Consider the following 19,212-nt stretch of genomic DNA (forward strand, 5'->3'; position numbering starts at 1 on the left):
TGTCACTCAGCCAATAGAATTCTGACTCAACGAAGTGCCATGCGTGTGGGTGAAGGTCGTTAACACACAGACCAAACTGAGAACTGCTGAAAGCTTTTAAAACAGCGATGTCGGAGAGGAAACCTCGTGTTGTTGTTGTCGGCGGTGGACTGGTGAGTTTATTTTTATATTATATGACCCAATTTAATGCATTTGTCTCTATGATTAGTTACAGTGCTATGGTATATAATTGGGGAACTGGCAATTAATGCTATTTATGTAAACACACGCATGGTCTTGGATATTGTGAAAGTTTTAAAATATACATATAGTTCGTTTTTTTTGAAAAATACTGTTTATAACTACCGTCTTTAATAAGAATATGTGCATTGTTTTAAAAGTGTACATTTATAATTTTTTACGGGGCCTTCATGGTAATTATAATTTGCATATGAATTAAGTTTTTGAAAAGGGTCGTAAATCATTAAGACGTGCATGCGTTTTAAAGAGAAAAAAGTGAGAAATTTCAATTATGTAACTGCTAACTGTATACATGGTTTGCGCGCATAAAAAATTTCAACAGAGAATTTACAACTGTAGCCTATTCAAGGACAGCCCTGGCTGAACATAGATGTACACACATATAGTTATACCTCTTTCATAGATTGTGGAGGTCATGTGATTTCATCAGGAATATTGATGCCTGTCTTATGTTGGTCATGTACAAAACAACACATGACACACATTCAAGCAGAGAACTTCTATACTGGGCCTGCAGTATTTTGAAGTTTTTTTCATGGAGCTGAGAAAAAAGGAGAGGGGGGGGGGGGGCTATGTAAGCTTAGATTAATTGCATATGTTTAATAGTTATGATAGTATATCATAAAAGACGTTTATTTCAACGAACAAGGAAAAAATATTTGTCTTAATGTTCAACATTGTCTGTGTCCTGCAAATGATATCATGAAACCAAGGAGATCTATTGGACATTTTGAAGTATAGTTTCAGTTTCAGTTTCAGTTTCTTTATTAACCAATTAAGGGCCCTCAAGGGGCAACATGAAGACTGTTGACATGCAACATCCAATGAACATAAAACATTCAATAAACATATACAAGAGGGAAAGAGCTGGATGATTTAAAGAACTATGACAGACATGAACAATTAAATAGTATATATGGATATATATATATATATATATATATTTCCCAATACAACAAAAAATAAATCGGCACAGTTTTAAATAATTTAAAAATGATAAATATCCAGAATAAAATCACAAATTGATCCTATTAACCGCAAACGTTTTCGCCATTCCTGGCTCTTCAGGCAGTTGTGTACAAAAAATCATAAAACATGCGTGTGTGATTTTTTGTACACAACTGCCTGAAGAGCCAGGAATGGTGAAAACGTTTGCGGTCAATAGGATCAATTTGTGATTTTATTCTGGATATTTATCATTTTTAAATTATATATATATATATATATGTATAATTATGTATGTTTCCATACATTCACTATAGTGTCTTCTATATATTTATGTTAAACACCATACATAAATATGTCAAGATACAAATGCACATACAAATTTGAAATAGTTTATCATATGATTGAAAAATAAAAAAACCAATATTTGAATAGGAAAACAAATTAAGGCAATGCCTTTTGTAAAAATTTACCAACAGAGTTTAATATATCTAATTCTTCACAGTTTAGAATCCAAAATAATTTTTGTTTATCTTCTAAACTAGTAAAATGTTTTGCTTTAGATGAAATTAAATCAAATAGTTCCTCTCTTTCTTTTGTAATTTGCTGCATTGGATAAGAAAATGTTCTTCATCTTCAATTTTATTAAGTGTACAATTTTTGCATATTCTTTCTGTTCTAGGTGTGTTATTATATCTGCCCGATTCAATAAAAAGTCTATGCGCTGATATCCGCAGTCTACAGATTGGCTTTCTGTATTCAGGTCTTAATATAGTTAAATACTTTTCCAGTCTGAAGTTAGTTTTCAAAAATAAATAAGTAACAAGTTTGCCATCTTTAAGTGTTTCATTTGAGTACTGCCAATCCATCAAATATTTTTTAGTCTGAGATTGTTTTAAAGAAGTAACAAAGTCTTTTTTAGAATATGTCATAATGTTTTGAATATTAAGAATGTTTAGTAGCTTTTCAATAGAGGAATACCAAGTTGTATTTTGGGCGAAATGAAGTTCTTTACTACATACAAATGCATCTTTTAATAGAGGAAACTCTGTTGTTAAATTTTCTAATCTGTAGCAATATTTTAGTAATCTATTGACAATATCACAATGTAGAGGAAATCTTCCTAGTTCAGAAAGTGAAGCATGGTTCATACTTTTCTTATTCAACCCCAATATGGTTTTACAAAATTTTAGATGTAAAGTTTCAGCTATTAAGTTGTTATAACATTGTTGTATCAGTATATCATTAGACTGTTTTATTTTTATGTTATTGACGTTAAAGATTCCCCATATTTCAGAGCCATAAAGTAAAATTGGCTTTATAGTGTGGTCAAATACATTTAAGCTAGTCGATATCCCGGGGTTTAGACTCAGGAAGTCTTTTCGTAGTTTGAAATAAGCTTTCAGTCCCTTTTTGTGTAATTCCACCTTAGCCAGTGAGAAAGTCCCTGAAGCTGCGAAATGAATGCCTAAGTATTTGTAATTTGGTACACATTCAATATTGAAATTTTTATAACTAAATTTATGGTTTATTGTTCTCCCAGCTTTATTAAATATAATAATTTTTGTTTTATTGGAATTAACTTGCATACCCCAGTCATCACAATATTTCTCTAAAGCATTTAATTTTTGCTGAAGTCCTTCTGGTGATGATGAATAGATTATTATGTCATCAGCATACATTAAACAGTCTATGTTTTTTGAGTATAATGATATAGAGTCAATACAGCCCTGTAAATATGATGGCAGGTCCATTATAAACATTTTATATAATGTGGGGCTCAAATTGTCTCCTTGACGCACCCCTAATTTGATAGGAAATGAGGAGGTAAGAAAATTATCATATTTAACACATGCTTCACTTTTCATATACATATTATTAATGATACAATAAAATTTTATATGTTCCAAACAAGCTAGCTATAGGTCACTATGTGACATATTGCACTTGATGCATATCATAAAATGGTACTAACACTTTTATAAAATAATGACATGTCAAAGTGTTCCATCTATCACATGACCCCCCTCCCCCAACCTTCAAATGTTATGAGCATGATGAGGGAGATTAAACTGTATCAATTCGACCTTGATTAGGTGTTTTTTTAGCTGCAGGTCTGTGGGGGGGGGGGGGGGGGGGGGTTTACTATATATGTGTTGGTTTATTTTAAAATTAATTTTGAACTTTGAGCAATGTGTCCTTTGTGTGAAAAATAGTGAGTTTGAATGCAATATTATATTTCATTTATTATTCACGTTATTTCCAATCTGATCTAGTGCATGTAGTTAGATTACACTGCCGTTTTGAGGCAATATACATAATTATATTATATATTGATATTCAATACATGTAACTCAGTTGATATTAAAAAAACACCAATTCTCACACTTTACATTTAGATATTAAGTATTTATCACATTAAAGTTGTAACAATATAATGATACATCGATGGTATTGATCATCTTGAGGGCCCACAATACAAGTATCATATTGTCACTTTAGTATCAGGGTCATGCAATTGGAGTTAATTTTTTAAATTGATTTTCTGGAATAATTACATGGCACATGGTAAACATATGAAGACATGTACATTAAGAAATTTTAATAAAAGTTGGTATTGATTTGTAAGTTTTTTTGTAATCAATTGAATGATCTTACATACAGAAGTGGGCAATAAAGATATTAGTTTATATAAGGAAGCTTTTTAAGGAAAATATATTTCTTAAATGAAAAAAATATTTCTTAAATGAAGTCTTAAATCTGAGGTACCTTTAGGCTCTTATCATTAATACCTTAGCATCAAAAATATGTGAGCTGTAAAATTGATTTTAAAATCGTCATTTCGATAAAATGGAAAAAAAATTTAATTGAAGTTTGTGATGTTTATCCGTCATATTGTCAAGAACATGCAGATATGGCAAGGAAGTTTTTAGACACAAAGGCAAACTTGGTTATTGTTATGAACAAATACGTGTATTGAGAGCATTTTTCATTGATTGAATATAGGAAAGCAGATGACTAACGTTATGTAACAAAATTCATTTGTTGCATATCATTATTAAATGCCATATTTTAGTAACAAAAGTGAGAAAAAGAAATAATATCATATCATGATGCGGCATGCTCCCACCTACCCTACCCCTGAAGTTCAAAGGTCCCCTCATAATGAGGTTTCATGTAACTATATTTGCACAGTTGATCTTGCTCATGCAGAAATACACTGATATAATAGCAAAAGTTTAATATTCTTATAGTCATTTGTTTAAAAGTTGTCAAGGATACATGTATTAATAACATTTACCAATTTATAACAAAAAAGGGTTTAACTAAATCTCTAAATACTCTTATTTTCTTTTCGTAGGTTGGTGCTTTGAATACGTGTTTTCTGGCCAAAAGGGGCTTTATTGTAGATCTATATGAAAAAAGAAGTGGTAAGAAAACATTTAAGCTTGCTTCTTGAATACAATATATACCCCGGTACTGTAGATTTCTAATTAAATGCAAGGATTTATATCCATGTAAAATACATTAGAAGCACAAAAAAAAGAGAAAGAAAATGCCGGTAAGGATCTACAGTAATAATAAATTATGCATATATATGTACAATTAGTATGCGTATCATTATGTAAATACATATTGTCATGACCATGTCTGTTTAATATGTATAATGCAGAAAGGAGGAAAAATACGGAAGCATTCTTCACTCTTGACTTGTTTATTTGTAAACTAATCAAACTCAACAAATATAGTTTCCATAATTTTAATACCGGTATGTACTTTTTGGCAGATATAAGAAAAGCAGAACATGTTAAGGGGCGGAGCATTAATCTGGCCCTCTCCACGCGAGGTCGCACTGCATTGCGTATGGTAGGATTGGAGGATACCGTGCTGGAGAATGGCATCCCGATGCATGCCCGGATGATACATGACCCGGATGGATCAAGACGGCCTATCTTGTATGGAAAGGAAGATCAGGTGAGGATCAATAAGATATTATTATATCACTGCAAAGTACAAACAAAGTTTGGGAAATAAGGGAATTTTGAAAAGATGAATTGAATCTGTTAAGACTTGGATAAGTATTACCTTGAAAACCGGTGCATTAGATGCAGCAGTTTTCAAGGACTTAATTGCCTTCATTAAATGAGAATTGTTATTGTGTGTATACATATTAGTACACGAACCTGTATATTCAGAAAAAATTGGATCAGCATATTAGATATAGATTAATTGTGTATATAAGAGTAAAAGTATTATCTACAGTGACATTTTGATATTTTTCTTATTTGATTAAAATAGTGTAGTTTCATTAATATTCGTCGTATACCAATTTTAATGGATTTTGTTGTTAAGTTTATCCATGAAAATAAATGTTCATTGAAGTGCAATTTCAACTAACAGTTTGTATTGATAGGATCATTTGCCACGAATTTACATATCCTTGAAACTGTGTTTTTCACTTTTACCACGAAAATTGATACCCTTGAATATAAATGAAACCATGCACAGTAAGTTGTAGGGAGATTTTATCAAAAATTCTAAACTTTTATTAATAATAATTGTGTTTAATTGAGGAAATTCACATTGCACTTGACACGAGTCTTGCAGGAGGTATTATAGCCAAAGGTGCTTGCTTTGATCTATGAAAAAAAGTTCACCTTATAGTGTAGCTATGGGGTAAACTTAATCACAGAAACAAGTACTTGCCTGTGTATTGACTTATTCAGACAGTTCTAGTTTTCTTTCATTTTCATCAAAAGGATCACCAGGAGTTTAAAAAAAGGAACCTCATCAAATTTGTTTCAAGCAAAAAGAAATCTTTACTTTTTCAATTAAGAAGACTATTTATCAACTTTCTTTATAATCCTTTTAAGAGATATCAGTAATTGAATTTTTGGATGATTTTTCAGTACATCATGTCCGTAGATAGGAGAAGATTAAATGAAGTACTTCTGACAGGTAACATGTGTACAACTATGTAATTCTATAATATAAAGCAAAATTGAATTTTCATATTCGGGAACTTCTGTACGTTACAGTAATATGTACTCCATTTATGGTCTTCTATTATGTATCAGTACAGGCACGTAGCATCATTTTGGAAACAATGGAGGGGGGCATCTTTATTCCCCTTAATTTCCTTATTTTTCTTCCCTTTCCTATATGCTCCCTCCAACAATGGAAGGGCGAACTGCAATTAGTCTATAATTCAATTTTATAGATGTAAATTAAAAAAAAATCTCTACTCAGTGTGAGAAAACGTGTAAGGGGGGAGGGGGCAGGCCCCCCTTGATGCTGCGTGCCTGTATCAGTTAGCTCAAACTAAAATCCCAAAGGCATAATTGTGTGCACGAATTTCCTGCTATCAAAGTTATTGATGAATAGTACATGGGGTAGTTCAGGGAAATGACATTGTGTGCAAATAAGTACATGTATTACTGTACACAGTCATATTATGATGACTTTATACTCGCAGGTACACATAAATAATAAACAATAGACATAATTTTGCAGCCTGAACACAACCTCTGTACCATTTCTTTCAATAGTTTCATTCTTTGTATTCATTTAGAATATTTTAAACAAAGTATAACTTGTCTACTCTTGTGCTAATACTTCCTGAGATAAGGGACAGTTGTGTTGATAGATAAACACCAATGCTTTGTTTTTTCACAATCTTCTAGATATAGTGTACTGGCATTTATGAATGAATTCTGGTGTTTGTAATTTGACAGCTGCTGAAAAGAACCCAAATGTGACCTGTCATTTTGAACATAAACTGGTTAGCTGTGATTTTAAAACGGGAGAAGCGGAGTTCATTAAGTAAGTGTTAAACTATAATCGAAACAATTAACACACTTTTGCATTTTAGTTATGCACAGAGAAGATTTCACCATTAACGTTCTGCAAAATTTAAACAAAGTGATTTTAAAATTGTAACAATATAAATAATCTTCACCAGGTACAACTTAACCCCTGGGGGCCGATCCCTTAATTTTAATGTCAACATTTTCTATTAATCTAAAAAAAAAAAGAGAGTGATAAAGAATTGAACAAAAAAAGATCTTTAGGATCATAACAATATTATTTTGAGGCTGAGGATGAGAGAGAGAGAGAGAGAGAGAGAGAGAGAGAGAGAGAGAGAGAGAGAGATGATTGAGAGAGAGATTGATGGGACTGAAATTGATCAATCATAGTTGTCAAAATGTTAATATATGATACATTGAAGATATTAGTTTGGAAAGTTTTCTGTTGTTTTGCATATGAATTGTTGGAAATCTACATTCCTTTATATGATATCAATTTGACAATTTAGCAATGAAGGAAAGAGGATCAAAAAGACAGTAGACCTAATTGTGGGTAATGATGGAGCTTTCTCAGGTGTGCGTAAAGAGATGATGAAAGCCACACTGCTGGATTACCAGCAACAGTACATTCCCCATGGATACATGGAATTGACAATCCCTCCATCTCCCAAAGATGAAGTAAATTTAAAAATCATGTTTTCTGCAATTTGAAAAATTAAAATATGTAAAATAATGCAGATATGTATGGAAGTGATTGTTCTTATTGATAGGTTTAATGCAGATTGTGAAAGAGAAAAAGTATTTGTCAATTAAAATTGAAATTCTTGTTCATCATGGGAAGTTAATTGTGTCTATATATTTAATTCAATGTGTTAATTAATATCACTAATTAATATATTTTTGTAACTACTCTAGTATCTGATGGAAACAAACTATCTCCACATATGGCCCAGGAATGAATTCATGATGATCGCCTTACCCAATCTGGACAAATCCTTCACATGCACTCTCTTCATGCCTTTTGAAATTTTCAACAGTATTAAGACAGAGGAGGATCTTATGAACTTCTTCAGAGACAAATTCCCTGATTCTATTCCACTGATGGGAGAGTGAGGACCTTACTATTAACACATTTTAATTAAAAAGAAAAATTTAAGAAATGACGTCAGTTTTTCCACCTTTCTATAAGTTGGAAAAGTTATGGTTATTACTTTATAAGGGAGAATTTGTAACTTTTGGTCTGAATAGTCAAAATCAGCTCTCAAGATGAAAGTGCTTTTGTGTCTATTTAATTAGAAGGATCCCACTTAGTTGCTAATATTTATGATACATGTACTAATATTGACCTATAAGACATCATGTGATTTTTGTTGTTTATAGAGAAACCCTGAAACAAATATTCATGTCCAGTAAAGCTTTACCCATGGTATCCATAAAGGTAACTGAATTCATACAACATATACTCTCTTGAAGTATATTACATGTAGGTTAGTCAAATAACCAGTTCAAATTATACCAGCCATGGTCACTTACCAGTACAATGTAGAAGGTCTTTGGAAGTAAGAATTGACTTTTAAGCGCTCTATACATAGTAATCCTTTGATAATCAACTGTAAACATGATAAATTTGCATAGATAAAAACAAGATGAGTGCTTCACAGCATACGATTCATTGAAATACATTAGAAATTTATGAGGATGTTTATATCATACAGTTCTATGTACATGTATTTCAGTGCTCACCCTACCATGTTGAAGACAAAGGACTGATAATGGGAGATGCAGCACATGCCATGGTACCATTCTACGGCCAGGGAATGAATGCGGTAAGTATGGAGACTTTTTGTTTTACTTGTACTCAAACATGTACTAAGCATGTACTCTATAAATATACAGTACTTGATGGTAGGTTCTGTACAGTATTATATAAATAGTGCCTGTTTGGGAGGGTAACAGTTAAAATTGACACCCGAGAAAACCATTGTCAACCGACGCGAGGCGGAGGTTGACAATGGTTTTTGAGGGGTGTCAATTTCAACTGTTATCCTCCCAAGCAGGCTCTATTTAATTTATTATTATATACTGAATGTCTTAATTTAGAGAAATTTTTACTGCTTTTATATAGAAATATGTGAATTCTATGGCGAACCGTACGCGCATAATTTACGCGCATGTAACAAATTATTTTATTACACTTTCATGTTAAATATTGAAATCTGATTGGTTTAGATGCAGTTGGTTATACGTTCTATTACCCTCAGCGTTAGCAACACACTTGGCAATGGGTAACAATAATTAATAGACATATTCATTGTGAGTAATAATTATTAATTATTAATAATCTTTTATTACAAAACAGGGATTTGAAGACTGTATTGCTTTGGATGAAATGCTGGACCTATATAAGAATGATTTCTGTAAGTTCACGGAAATCTTAGATATTTGTTAAATCTTGTTTTTGTTTAAAAAAAAATGCACAAAAATAAGCAATGGATTACTCCTCATCTTTTAATTTGCTTTGTAATTTTAGCCAAGGCTTTGCCGGCGTACTCCGAGACTAGGACAGTGGATGCTCATGCTATCTGTGATCTGGCCATGTACAACTATGTGGAGGTATAATATTAGGTCACCAGACTGTTTAAAGAAACTTGTATCCCTCTTTTATAAGTTAAAGATTTTTGATGCCCCACTTTGCTGGTGCCCTACAGTGATCAGGCGATCCGGATGTCCTTCTGTTCATCTGTCCATCTGAGTTTTTTTTTGGAGCATATCTTCTCTCCATTGGCCCAATTTGGCTGATATTTCACCTAAAGAGTGCTTTTGGGTAAAGGTTGTGCAGTGACCTTGAAGTAAAGGACTATGTATATAATTTGAGCCTAAAATGGCCCCTTTAAATGAACATTGTCATTTTACTGTAATTCTTTGTTTTCTTTCAACATACCGGTATATATACATTTGAAGTTTTTTCATAATCTTCATTTTGATTTAAGTGCCCACAATTTAGAAATATGACATCATAAAGTTTAATAAATGACTGATTTTTATTGAATTCTGAAAAGTAGCATTACTTCTGAAGTCATATACTGCCAGTGAGTGCAAATAAATCAAATAATTAGGTTAAGATATCTTTTTGACTTATATATTTTGTCCATTGTAGATTTAAAGTTAAGGTAAAAGCAGAATTATCTGAAAAATCATTGTCAGGATCATATATTCTCTACTCTTGGTTTAACCTAGCTCATACATCACCCACAGAGTGCTTTTGTTACAATGGTTCGCAGTGACCTTCAATGACTTTTCTAGGTCAACAGACAAGGCCATATCAAACCAAAATTTCAGATCATATTTACCGTACTCTCCCCTTAGCCCTATCTGGATCATGCTTCACATAAACAGAGTTTTTGGGTAAAGGGTGTGCAATGACCTTAACCCAAGTTTCAAGGTTTAATGTGAAGGTCATAGCATATTTCTTTAACATTCAGTATTAGACCACAAATTATTTCCCATTGGCTTAATCTTGCTCTTATTAAATCCAAAAGCCTGTTGGTAAGGGGCAATGAGCTTGGTTTAACGTTTTATGCCATTTTCATTATTTAAGTGGGGCCCTTTGGGATGGTCACTATCTTCATGAAGTCTAGTTTATAATTTGCTTTATTGCTGCCTTGTTAAACTGTGTCTTTTGAAAGATTGTTCATGTATTATTATGGACTGACTGTTAAAGACAATTAACAAGCCCCCTGTAAATGTGAATCCCCTTTCATACCCTGCAAGCTTTGGTTGGTAAAGGGTTTAAATCCACTTAAAATGCATACACAAAATATAGGCATAATAAGAAAGCTAAATTGCTATAGGTGACAGAGGAAGAGAAATGAGATAACATTGGCATTTACAGCATACCTAGAGAGAACCAACCAGACACTGATCTATAGACCTCATAGAACTGAGCCAGAAGTTTATTTTGTAGCACACGTTTCATATACTTTTCTTGATGCAAATTGTGAATTAAAACCACATTGGTCCATTAAAAAAGAATTTATCTTATCTTAGCCTCTGCAAAAACTCATTTTCAGGTGTCAAATGGATATTTTGTTGTTTTTAACTTTCTGTTAACTGAATTTTGTCTCTGAAGAAATATAGATGTATGGTTTATATCTATTATAGATGAGGAAGTCTGTAAATTCTAAACTCTTCTTGATGAGAAAAAAGTTGGATAACTTATTGTTTACCATCTTTCCAAATTCCTGGATACCCTTATACACAATGGTAAGTTCCCTACTTCAGTTGGGGAGATAGAAGCTTCCAAATTTACCATTTATATCAACCTAATGAAGGAAAGTTTCCCCAAGAAACAATGTCACTTTGAAATAATTTACTAAAAAGTCTATAAATCATTTAATGTTAAAACAAACTGTGTATTATACACAATGAACATGTAAAAGTAATTAAATTTATTAGAATTACATTTAGTCAATACTCTTATAGGTTGCCTTCACCAGAACAAGATATCATTTGTGTATTGCAAGAAGAAAACATCAAGATGAGGTAAAGAGTTATTTTGCCTATCACTCAATACCAGTAGATTTTCAAAAGTTTAAAGATATTGTTCTATTATACACCCATTGGATTTTTAAAAAAAATTAAATAATTTAATAAATGCAGCTGTTCTGATGTTTTTCCCCATCTGCACCAATAAAGCAAATTACATGAACCTGTATATGGGAAAAGTAAAGGCCTGGGAAGTGCTGCATGTTTAGAAACAATGCCCCTCCGACTAGGTCGCTAAAGTTTGCCATTAATTAAATGAATTAAAAGGACCTCTTAAAATTGCTCCAAGACTTTTTCTTATATTGTAATAATCATCATTTTTATTGAACCCATTGTCTTTGAAATTTATAAATTTGGTTTAAATTACAAAAGAAAAACCCCACTAGCGTTTCACCTAGTAAGACCAATTATATTATGTTTTTCAAATGTGATTTTAGATACTGACAAGAGTTCTTAGTGGCGGTACGATGGTGTTGCTGGGTGTGTGTGCATTATCTGCCCTGAGGATCTGTAACCAAAGAGGAATAACGTTCCAAACTCTGACAGACAAAGCAATGGAACTGTGGGAGTCCTTCCCACCTGTGTACCGGTAACACAAAGAAAGCTTCATATCGTTAAAACAGAAAGGAGGAAGATCTGAACGTTAATTGCTAATGTTTTAAAACAAATTTTATTTGCTTATTGTCATGTGTTTAGTGCTTTTATTGATTGAGGACAGTTTCACCAAAGAAGAAATCAGATATGTGAATCTCTTATTAATCAGCTATCAGTATAGTAATTTGTATATTTGTGTTTGTTTAGTATATACTGTTACCTCATGTTTAAAGTTTATTTTTGTAAGAATTTTTCAAACATGCTTCACTGTATGTCAGTTTGTTGTAGACATGTAATGTTTTTAAAGTTTTAGTACATGTAAACTTGTATTTCTGTATATGACTTCCTGGTACATTAAATACATGTATTTGATAACATTTACTTTTGGATTGCTTAGGATTTTGGAAGTCTATGCATTATGATGATTTGAAAATATAGCGCATTTTTGATATCTTATAAATGAATATATATATTAAATATGTGTTCCTCATTTTTAGTTTTTGTTTTAATACTGTAGAGAGAGAGAGAGAGAGAGAGAGAGAGATCCCATAGTTTTTGTTCATCCCACAATAAACATTTCAAAGAAGGAAAATATCAGCTTTTTTCTGTACTAGGCTGAACTATGCTTCTACACATTAAAATCATATTTTAGCATATTGTACTAGAATTAACAAAAAAAAAAAAAAAAAGCTCAAAATGCAATCCACCTTTTTTATTTACCTTTAAATGACCTATAAAAATCATAATCTCCAACGATGTTCTAGTGATCCACAAGAATTCATATTAAACCTTCATAAAGTCTGATATGCTCATAAGTATCTATTTGGCAGGTTCTTGCAAATAGCTGCACTTTAAATAAAAGTACACTGAAGATTAACTACATATAAATGATAAAATACCGGTAGCATAAGAGCAGCATGAAACTCTAGTAACGCATTGAAAAGGATGCTACGTTACACAAGAAATATCTTACTGAATCAGGATTTTTATTTTACAATATTAAATCAACATGCTACATCATAGCTCTTACAGGGAGGACATATGTTCCCAGTAATCATATTTTACTGTATCCTTCAAACCATTTGCTAACTCATCCAAATTTCTAAGAATTTGGTTACAGTTTTGAAATGAGTTTAGATTTGACCCTGTGCTCAAGGTTTGAATGTCAGTCTATAAAACAACAGCACAGTATATTGTATTCAGGTCACTTCAACAGGAACACATGAAGAAATGGCCTTTTTCACTTCCTTTTCCTCCTCTGAAAAAGAAAAATTGAATGGTCTTTATTCTTTAAGAGTAAATTGCCTTTTTTTGAACTGTTATACATGTAATAAAAAACACCCAAAAACATTTACCAGTAGGCAGTATCTCAAACAAGTTTTGTTGGTATCAATTTTGTCCCACAACTTTAATATTTAATTATTCACATACTGAAAACTGTCAATGTTTGTTTTGTCCCACAAAATATCATTCAAATATATACTTATATCCGTTTATTTTTGCGTGTCACAAAATTTGCGAAAATGGGGAAAATATGTAACATTTTAAATTTGTGTTTGTCAATTATAGCGATTTAAAAAGTTTCTTATATAAAATAATACAGGATATAATTTTTGCGTATTCAATAATTTGCGGTTTGAAAGAGGTCGCGAATAATATATATATGGTATTTCTAATAATTCTTAACTCACATATTGAAAACTGTCAATAAGTTATAATATTTAAACCATGCAGATTGAACTGCTGTCCTTACTAAATGACACATAAATTTTATCAACTTTATATGTATATGAAAATAAAAAATAGCCTCGGTAAGTGGTATAGAAAAGAAACTGTTCAGTACATGAGAGGAAGCACAAAGAGGTGTAGATAGACATTTATCTCTAGACTAGTTACCTGGAGTTTTGCATTCTCTAAGAAGCTTTGGAAGTTCTCTTCTGAGATAACCAACATAGAACTTTTGACATGTCCGAATTGTGCCTATGATAACAAACAAAATCTATTCAAACAACATACCGTAAACCAACTTTTATTCACGACAACTTTATTTTGCGATTAACTGACAATAAACTGGTTCGCGACTACTAATGTTCACGACCAAGCCTTATCCAGACCTGTATTGTTATAAAAACTATAGACAATGGATTGATTCGTGGCGAGAAATATTCGCGACAACAAGGCTCTCGCTAACCTTGCAAATATTTCTCGCACGCGAATAAAAGTTGGTTTACAGTACTAAAGAAAGTTTTTTTCTGGATAATCATAATAATATTATAGTTATGACAAATAAAACAAAACAAACACCAATGTATTACTGTGAGTTTTATATCCTCTGTCAATTCACCACAATTACCTGATATATGGAGAGTGTTAAAGAAAGCCTCATATTGTCCAATCTTCCGAATGAAAAACAATGCAGACTGTAGCATTTTGTGGGCATCCCTAGAGACCCTGATCATCACTATGTTAGGATGGAAATATGCCTGTACTAAAACAAAATTACAAAAATTAACATTAAGATACGAAAGTAGAAAAATCCATTCTTTTATCATGATTTATAAGCTTTTGCTATCTTTCTCTTCCTTCTTTTCTCTCTTTATTCCCTTAAATACAGATATAATATAAGTTGGTTTTTGTCTATGCATTGTTACAACGCAACAGCCAAACAAAAAAATCAATGTACTGCTTCTCATGCCAAAAATGTTCAGATATAATGTGGCAGGCAGGTTTGTTTTAAATTACCGTAGTTCTATTGGAATTTAAGCAAATGGGAATATCATATATTGAAAATTGAGTTTATATTCGGATTATTCCTCTATTCTTAATAAAATTAATCAATGCAGCGGCATTTGACTTAATGCGAAGGTGCCTGGGAATTTTTTGGCCCAATTCATAATTACATTTAATACAACTATATGGGTATGTCATATTAATGAGTTAAGCATGTATTGGAAATTCCTTCACAATCAAATAAATGATGAACCATGTATGAAAGCTACATCTAAAGACTCATCAAAATATAAACTAAACACTCCAATGACAAATTATCATTTAAATATCTGCATACTGCTTGATCTTTAATTTTAAAAACAACCCACAATTTTGGCCCTACTTGATAATGATCTTAATGCTAAAGCCACTCCATATTCTCCATGCTCCTTGGCCAAGGCATTTCTAACGCAGTGGTATATGTCCCTCTGTTGCAGGTTTCTATGCAGTCTTCTTCCATCTATGTAAATTATCTCGCATAATAAATATCTGAAATTGATATAAAAGTAGTTTGCTAAATAAAGTTCCTTGAGGAATCTAAATATTCACATGTAAAATGGTGATTCTTGATCTGCACATAAACTTAACATATACATGTACTTCATTTTCCGAAGTCAGTTAGCCTGTTCAAGAGTAAGTCTAAGGCAATTAAGTAAAGTAATGGTGGAAAGTTGTCTGAAGAATTTAATGGTACATGACTATTTGTTCCAGATGGATGCCAGACAATATGTCATAAGAATTAAAATCTTGAACTTTCAGCACAAGTGAAATACAACACTGCACACATGCAGCAAACCAGGGATGTATACCTATTCTCTTAAGAAGACAAGAGGACAGGCATAATCGACAGATAGCCTTCTTCGATAAATGCTAATTTATGCTATGCATATCTACTTCTCGAAAGAGAATAAACATAAACAATACATCATGAACATACCAGGTCCAGTCCAATCTCTTAATTTAGCTATACAGCTTGAATTAGATATATAGCTTTATTAAGCTATTCAGAGTAGCTCTAATCAAACATTTTTCTAAAATGTGTCATTTTTTCAGCATGTACAAAAAATCGTCTTTCAGTGCAGTGATAATATTCAACTTTGAACTATTCTGTAAACAATGCATGTAAAACTCATCAAATTGTGTCTCTAGTCTTTAAGAGACTTTGCACTTTATGTTCTTAATGTATTTGGGTAATTGATTCATGATCTCAAAGTTACATGTACAACTTGCATGAAATATAAAGGTCAGTTACCTTAAAATAAAGAGTTCCAGAAATGAGGCCATGTCGTACTTTGAATAAAATTGATCTTGTTTGAAGATATAAAGGCTTTGTTTATATGCGACTTTTGGGGTGCATTTTTTTTCGGCCTTTTTTAAAAACAGAAGTGCGGGAAAATCTACATGTGGAATTTTTCAAATGATTGTTTAATCATAAAGCAATTGGTAGGTAAAATAAGTATAACATCTGGGCATTTAACCACCAAATGGGACTCAAACCACGTACAAACAGGGGTTGGTGCCCAAGCTGAGTTACTTTTTAATGGTCCATGGAGAAAACATGAGTACTAAATAAATTGCGATTTTTTGTCTTAAAATAAACATTTTTGTTACAGTCTGCATATAAAGAATTACCCATATAAATAGCTTTGACAATACACTCTGAATAGTTGGATGAAGCTAACGTTATCTAAACCAAGCGAAAGAACTGGACCTGCATACGTACAACATCCCTGCTGTAAACACGGACAAATGAAAAGTTATTCAATTAACTCAAACATAAAAGAATAACATGTGTAATTGAACATAAATTTACCTTTTGCCATAAAAAATCATATAAAAAAAAAGAAACTCAAAACTCACCTATTTTTTTGGCGTACCATGTTTACGATTTATGAAAACAACGAACCCGAGCCTATTTTTTCCCCATTTACCTATACACGTGGAATTAAAAAAAATCCTTCGCAAAGTGTTTGAATAAGTCGAAATTTTTTTAAAATTAAATTTCAATTTTTATTTTGTGTGGAATATAGCACATTTTTATAAATGCAATTAACGTCACGCGCGGATCCAAAAATTTGTGTGTGTGTGTGTGTGGGGGGGGGGGGGGGGGGGGAGGGTACGTCAAATTTCTTTGAAATGAGATCCGAAAACGAAATATCACATACCAGCTGTCAATCACTTATACAGACACTGCCAACAAGTAAATGGCATAAATATTTTAGAATATCACAACACCCTTTAGAAAAGAGAAGTACCAATTAAACAATAAAGCTGGAAAAGCAGAGACAGCAAAGGAAGGCCTACCGCATGGCAGTACATTCAGGACATTGTTACTCCCCAGGTGGGCAGCAGTACTTCAGAGCACTGAACCTGAATGAAACAATTATGAACTTACATCAAACAGAAAAAAGCTGATGACAACATCATCCCACCTATTAAATCAGATGGCGCCTTACACCAAGATTCAGTCGACAAGGCGGACATCCTTAACAAGCAATTCCAAATGGCATTTTCATCGAAGTCAGAAAATAACCCGGCTAAACAAGCAATTCCAAATGGCGTTTTCATCGAAGTCAGAAATAACCACAGAAATTTTCAAGAGTAGTTGCAACATGAGAGGGGATTTTGAAACAATGCCAGAGATTAACATAACAGAGCAGGCATAAAAACTGTTAAAAAAATTAAACCCTCACAAGGCACTCGGACCGGATAACGTCACTCCAAGAATTCTTTAAGAAACGGCAACACATATATCATTAATTCTTGCCACCATTTTCAGGGAATCAAATGACACCAGTGAAGTATCGAACATCTGGAAAACTGCATTTGTCTGTCCAATCTATTAGTAGGGAAATAAATTCGAAGCCATTAATTACCGTCCAGTGTCGCTGATATGCATTGCTTGCAAACTGATGGAGCACGTCGTGATCAACAGCATCCGATATCATGCCGATCAACACAGTATCCTAAACCCCCTCCAACACGGATTCCTTATCATGACATCACCAGGAATCTGGACAAGGGCAAACAGACTGACTGCCTAATCATAGACTTCAGAAAAGCTTTTGGCGATGTTTGCCTTATCATATAACTGTATAGTTTAGATCAATATGGAATAAAGGACAATATTAACAAACAAGTGGATTTAAAGCTTCCTCCAAGATAGAATGCAGTCAGCTGTGATCGAGGCCAATACCAGAAGAGTCAGGTGTCCCACATGGGTCAGTTTAAGGTCCAAGCCTATTCCTCTACTGCATGTATATAGATGGCATGCCTGAAAATGTTAGATGAACAAAGACCAGGTTATTCGCAGATGATATACTTGTATACCTAACAACAACACCAGAGATTGATGCAACTCATCTACAGGAAGACCTGAACCAATTAGCATTATGAAAAGAGATTTGAAAAATGAAGTTCCATCCAGAAAAATGTTATTTCCTAACAATATCAAGAAAAAATCAACCAATAATAAAGAAAATACACTCTTCGAATTCACGACCACCAACTCGAACAGGTTACAACAGCGAAATATCTAGATATTTCAATAACATCTGTCACAAATCAGATCTATTGTTACATTATTTCGTACATGTATTAGTATCCTTTACGGAAACTCTTAAACGTTGTTCTGTAACTAGTTATTTTTATACGCGCAGTGTACCTCTCTGGACACAGTCTCAGCTACATTATTGGTCAGTTCTTTTTTTTATTGATTAATTATTTCGTTTAGACGTGTTTATTCTTTATTGAGTAGTGTGATACTCTTAAAGTTATGCAGTGTTCGTGTTCACTGTGGTTTCGTGCTGTTGTATGGCACGCTGTTGTTGCCATAGAGTTATATTTAAGTCACCGTGGCTTAGCCTATGTTTAAATAAGGTACATTAATCATGTACATGTACCTTAAAATAAGTTTATTGTTTTATTTAATGACGTCCTTATCCAGTTCATGGCAGGTCATCGCCAATAATCAATAATAATACCTGTCCGCCACTGTCTCACGCCTTGCCAATCCTACTCATCTCTAGCCCGTTTCCTCACAGGATGGCCCATTCTGTCCGTATGGAAACTTGTGACAACGGAGAACTTAAAATTTTAGTGTTTATGACGTGTATATATTGTGTACATTTATTTGTTTTTATCTTATATAAAAATTATAAATCGAAATCAAACCTTGTTCTGTTTGACTGAACAGTCACGACGGCTATCGCGACACCATCGGATATTCAGTGGAAACAGCATATATAGAACATCTGCAAGAAAGCTAACAACACCTTAAGCCTTCTTAAACGAAACCTCAACATCAAAAATG

The 19,212-nt window shown here is 32.7% G+C and overlaps 2 protein-coding genes across 3 annotated transcripts; one reads left to right on the forward strand and one right to left on the reverse strand.

Moving 5' to 3' along the window:
• On the forward strand, positions 1-12,622 carry LOC105346010 (kynurenine 3-monooxygenase). Its single transcript, XM_011454456.4, has 14 exons — positions 1-152; positions 4,547-4,616; positions 4,973-5,160; positions 6,096-6,144; positions 6,921-7,008; positions 7,502-7,670; positions 7,908-8,101; positions 8,373-8,430; positions 8,729-8,818; positions 9,352-9,409; positions 9,523-9,605; positions 11,154-11,255; positions 11,475-11,534; positions 11,975-12,622. Exons 1-14 carry the CDS (start codon positions 108-110, stop codon positions 12,128-12,130), a joined length of 1,410 nt encoding a protein of 469 aa, XP_011452758.3. The 5' UTR covers positions 1-107; the 3' UTR covers positions 12,131-12,622.
• A 472-nt stretch (positions 12,623-13,094) lies between these two features.
• LOC105346016 (ribonuclease P/MRP protein subunit POP5) lies at positions 13,095-17,853 on the reverse strand. 2 transcript variants are annotated; one of them, XM_066086842.1, is made up of 5 exons: positions 17,777-17,853; positions 15,244-15,389; positions 14,485-14,619; positions 14,028-14,111; positions 13,095-13,389 (listed from the first exon to the last, which is right to left on the reverse strand). In XM_066086842.1, the coding sequence occupies exons 1-5, from the start codon at positions 17,836-17,838 to the stop codon at positions 13,331-13,333; spliced, it is 486 nt and encodes a 161-aa protein (XP_065942914.1). In that variant the 5' UTR covers positions 17,839-17,853; the 3' UTR covers positions 13,095-13,330. The 2 variants fall into 2 exon arrangements, with proteins under 2 accessions (XP_065942914.1, XP_011452770.1); XM_011454468.4 differs by lacking the exon at positions 17,777-17,853 and adding an exon at positions 16,761-16,883.
• Between the last annotated feature and the right edge of the window lie 1,359 nt (positions 17,854-19,212).

Source organism: Magallana gigas, chromosome 6 (genome assembly GCF_963853765.1).
Source record: "Magallana gigas chromosome 6, xbMagGiga1.1, whole genome shotgun sequence".
In the NCBI taxonomy this organism is placed as follows: Eukaryota; Metazoa; Mollusca; class Bivalvia; order Ostreida; family Ostreidae; genus Magallana; species Magallana gigas.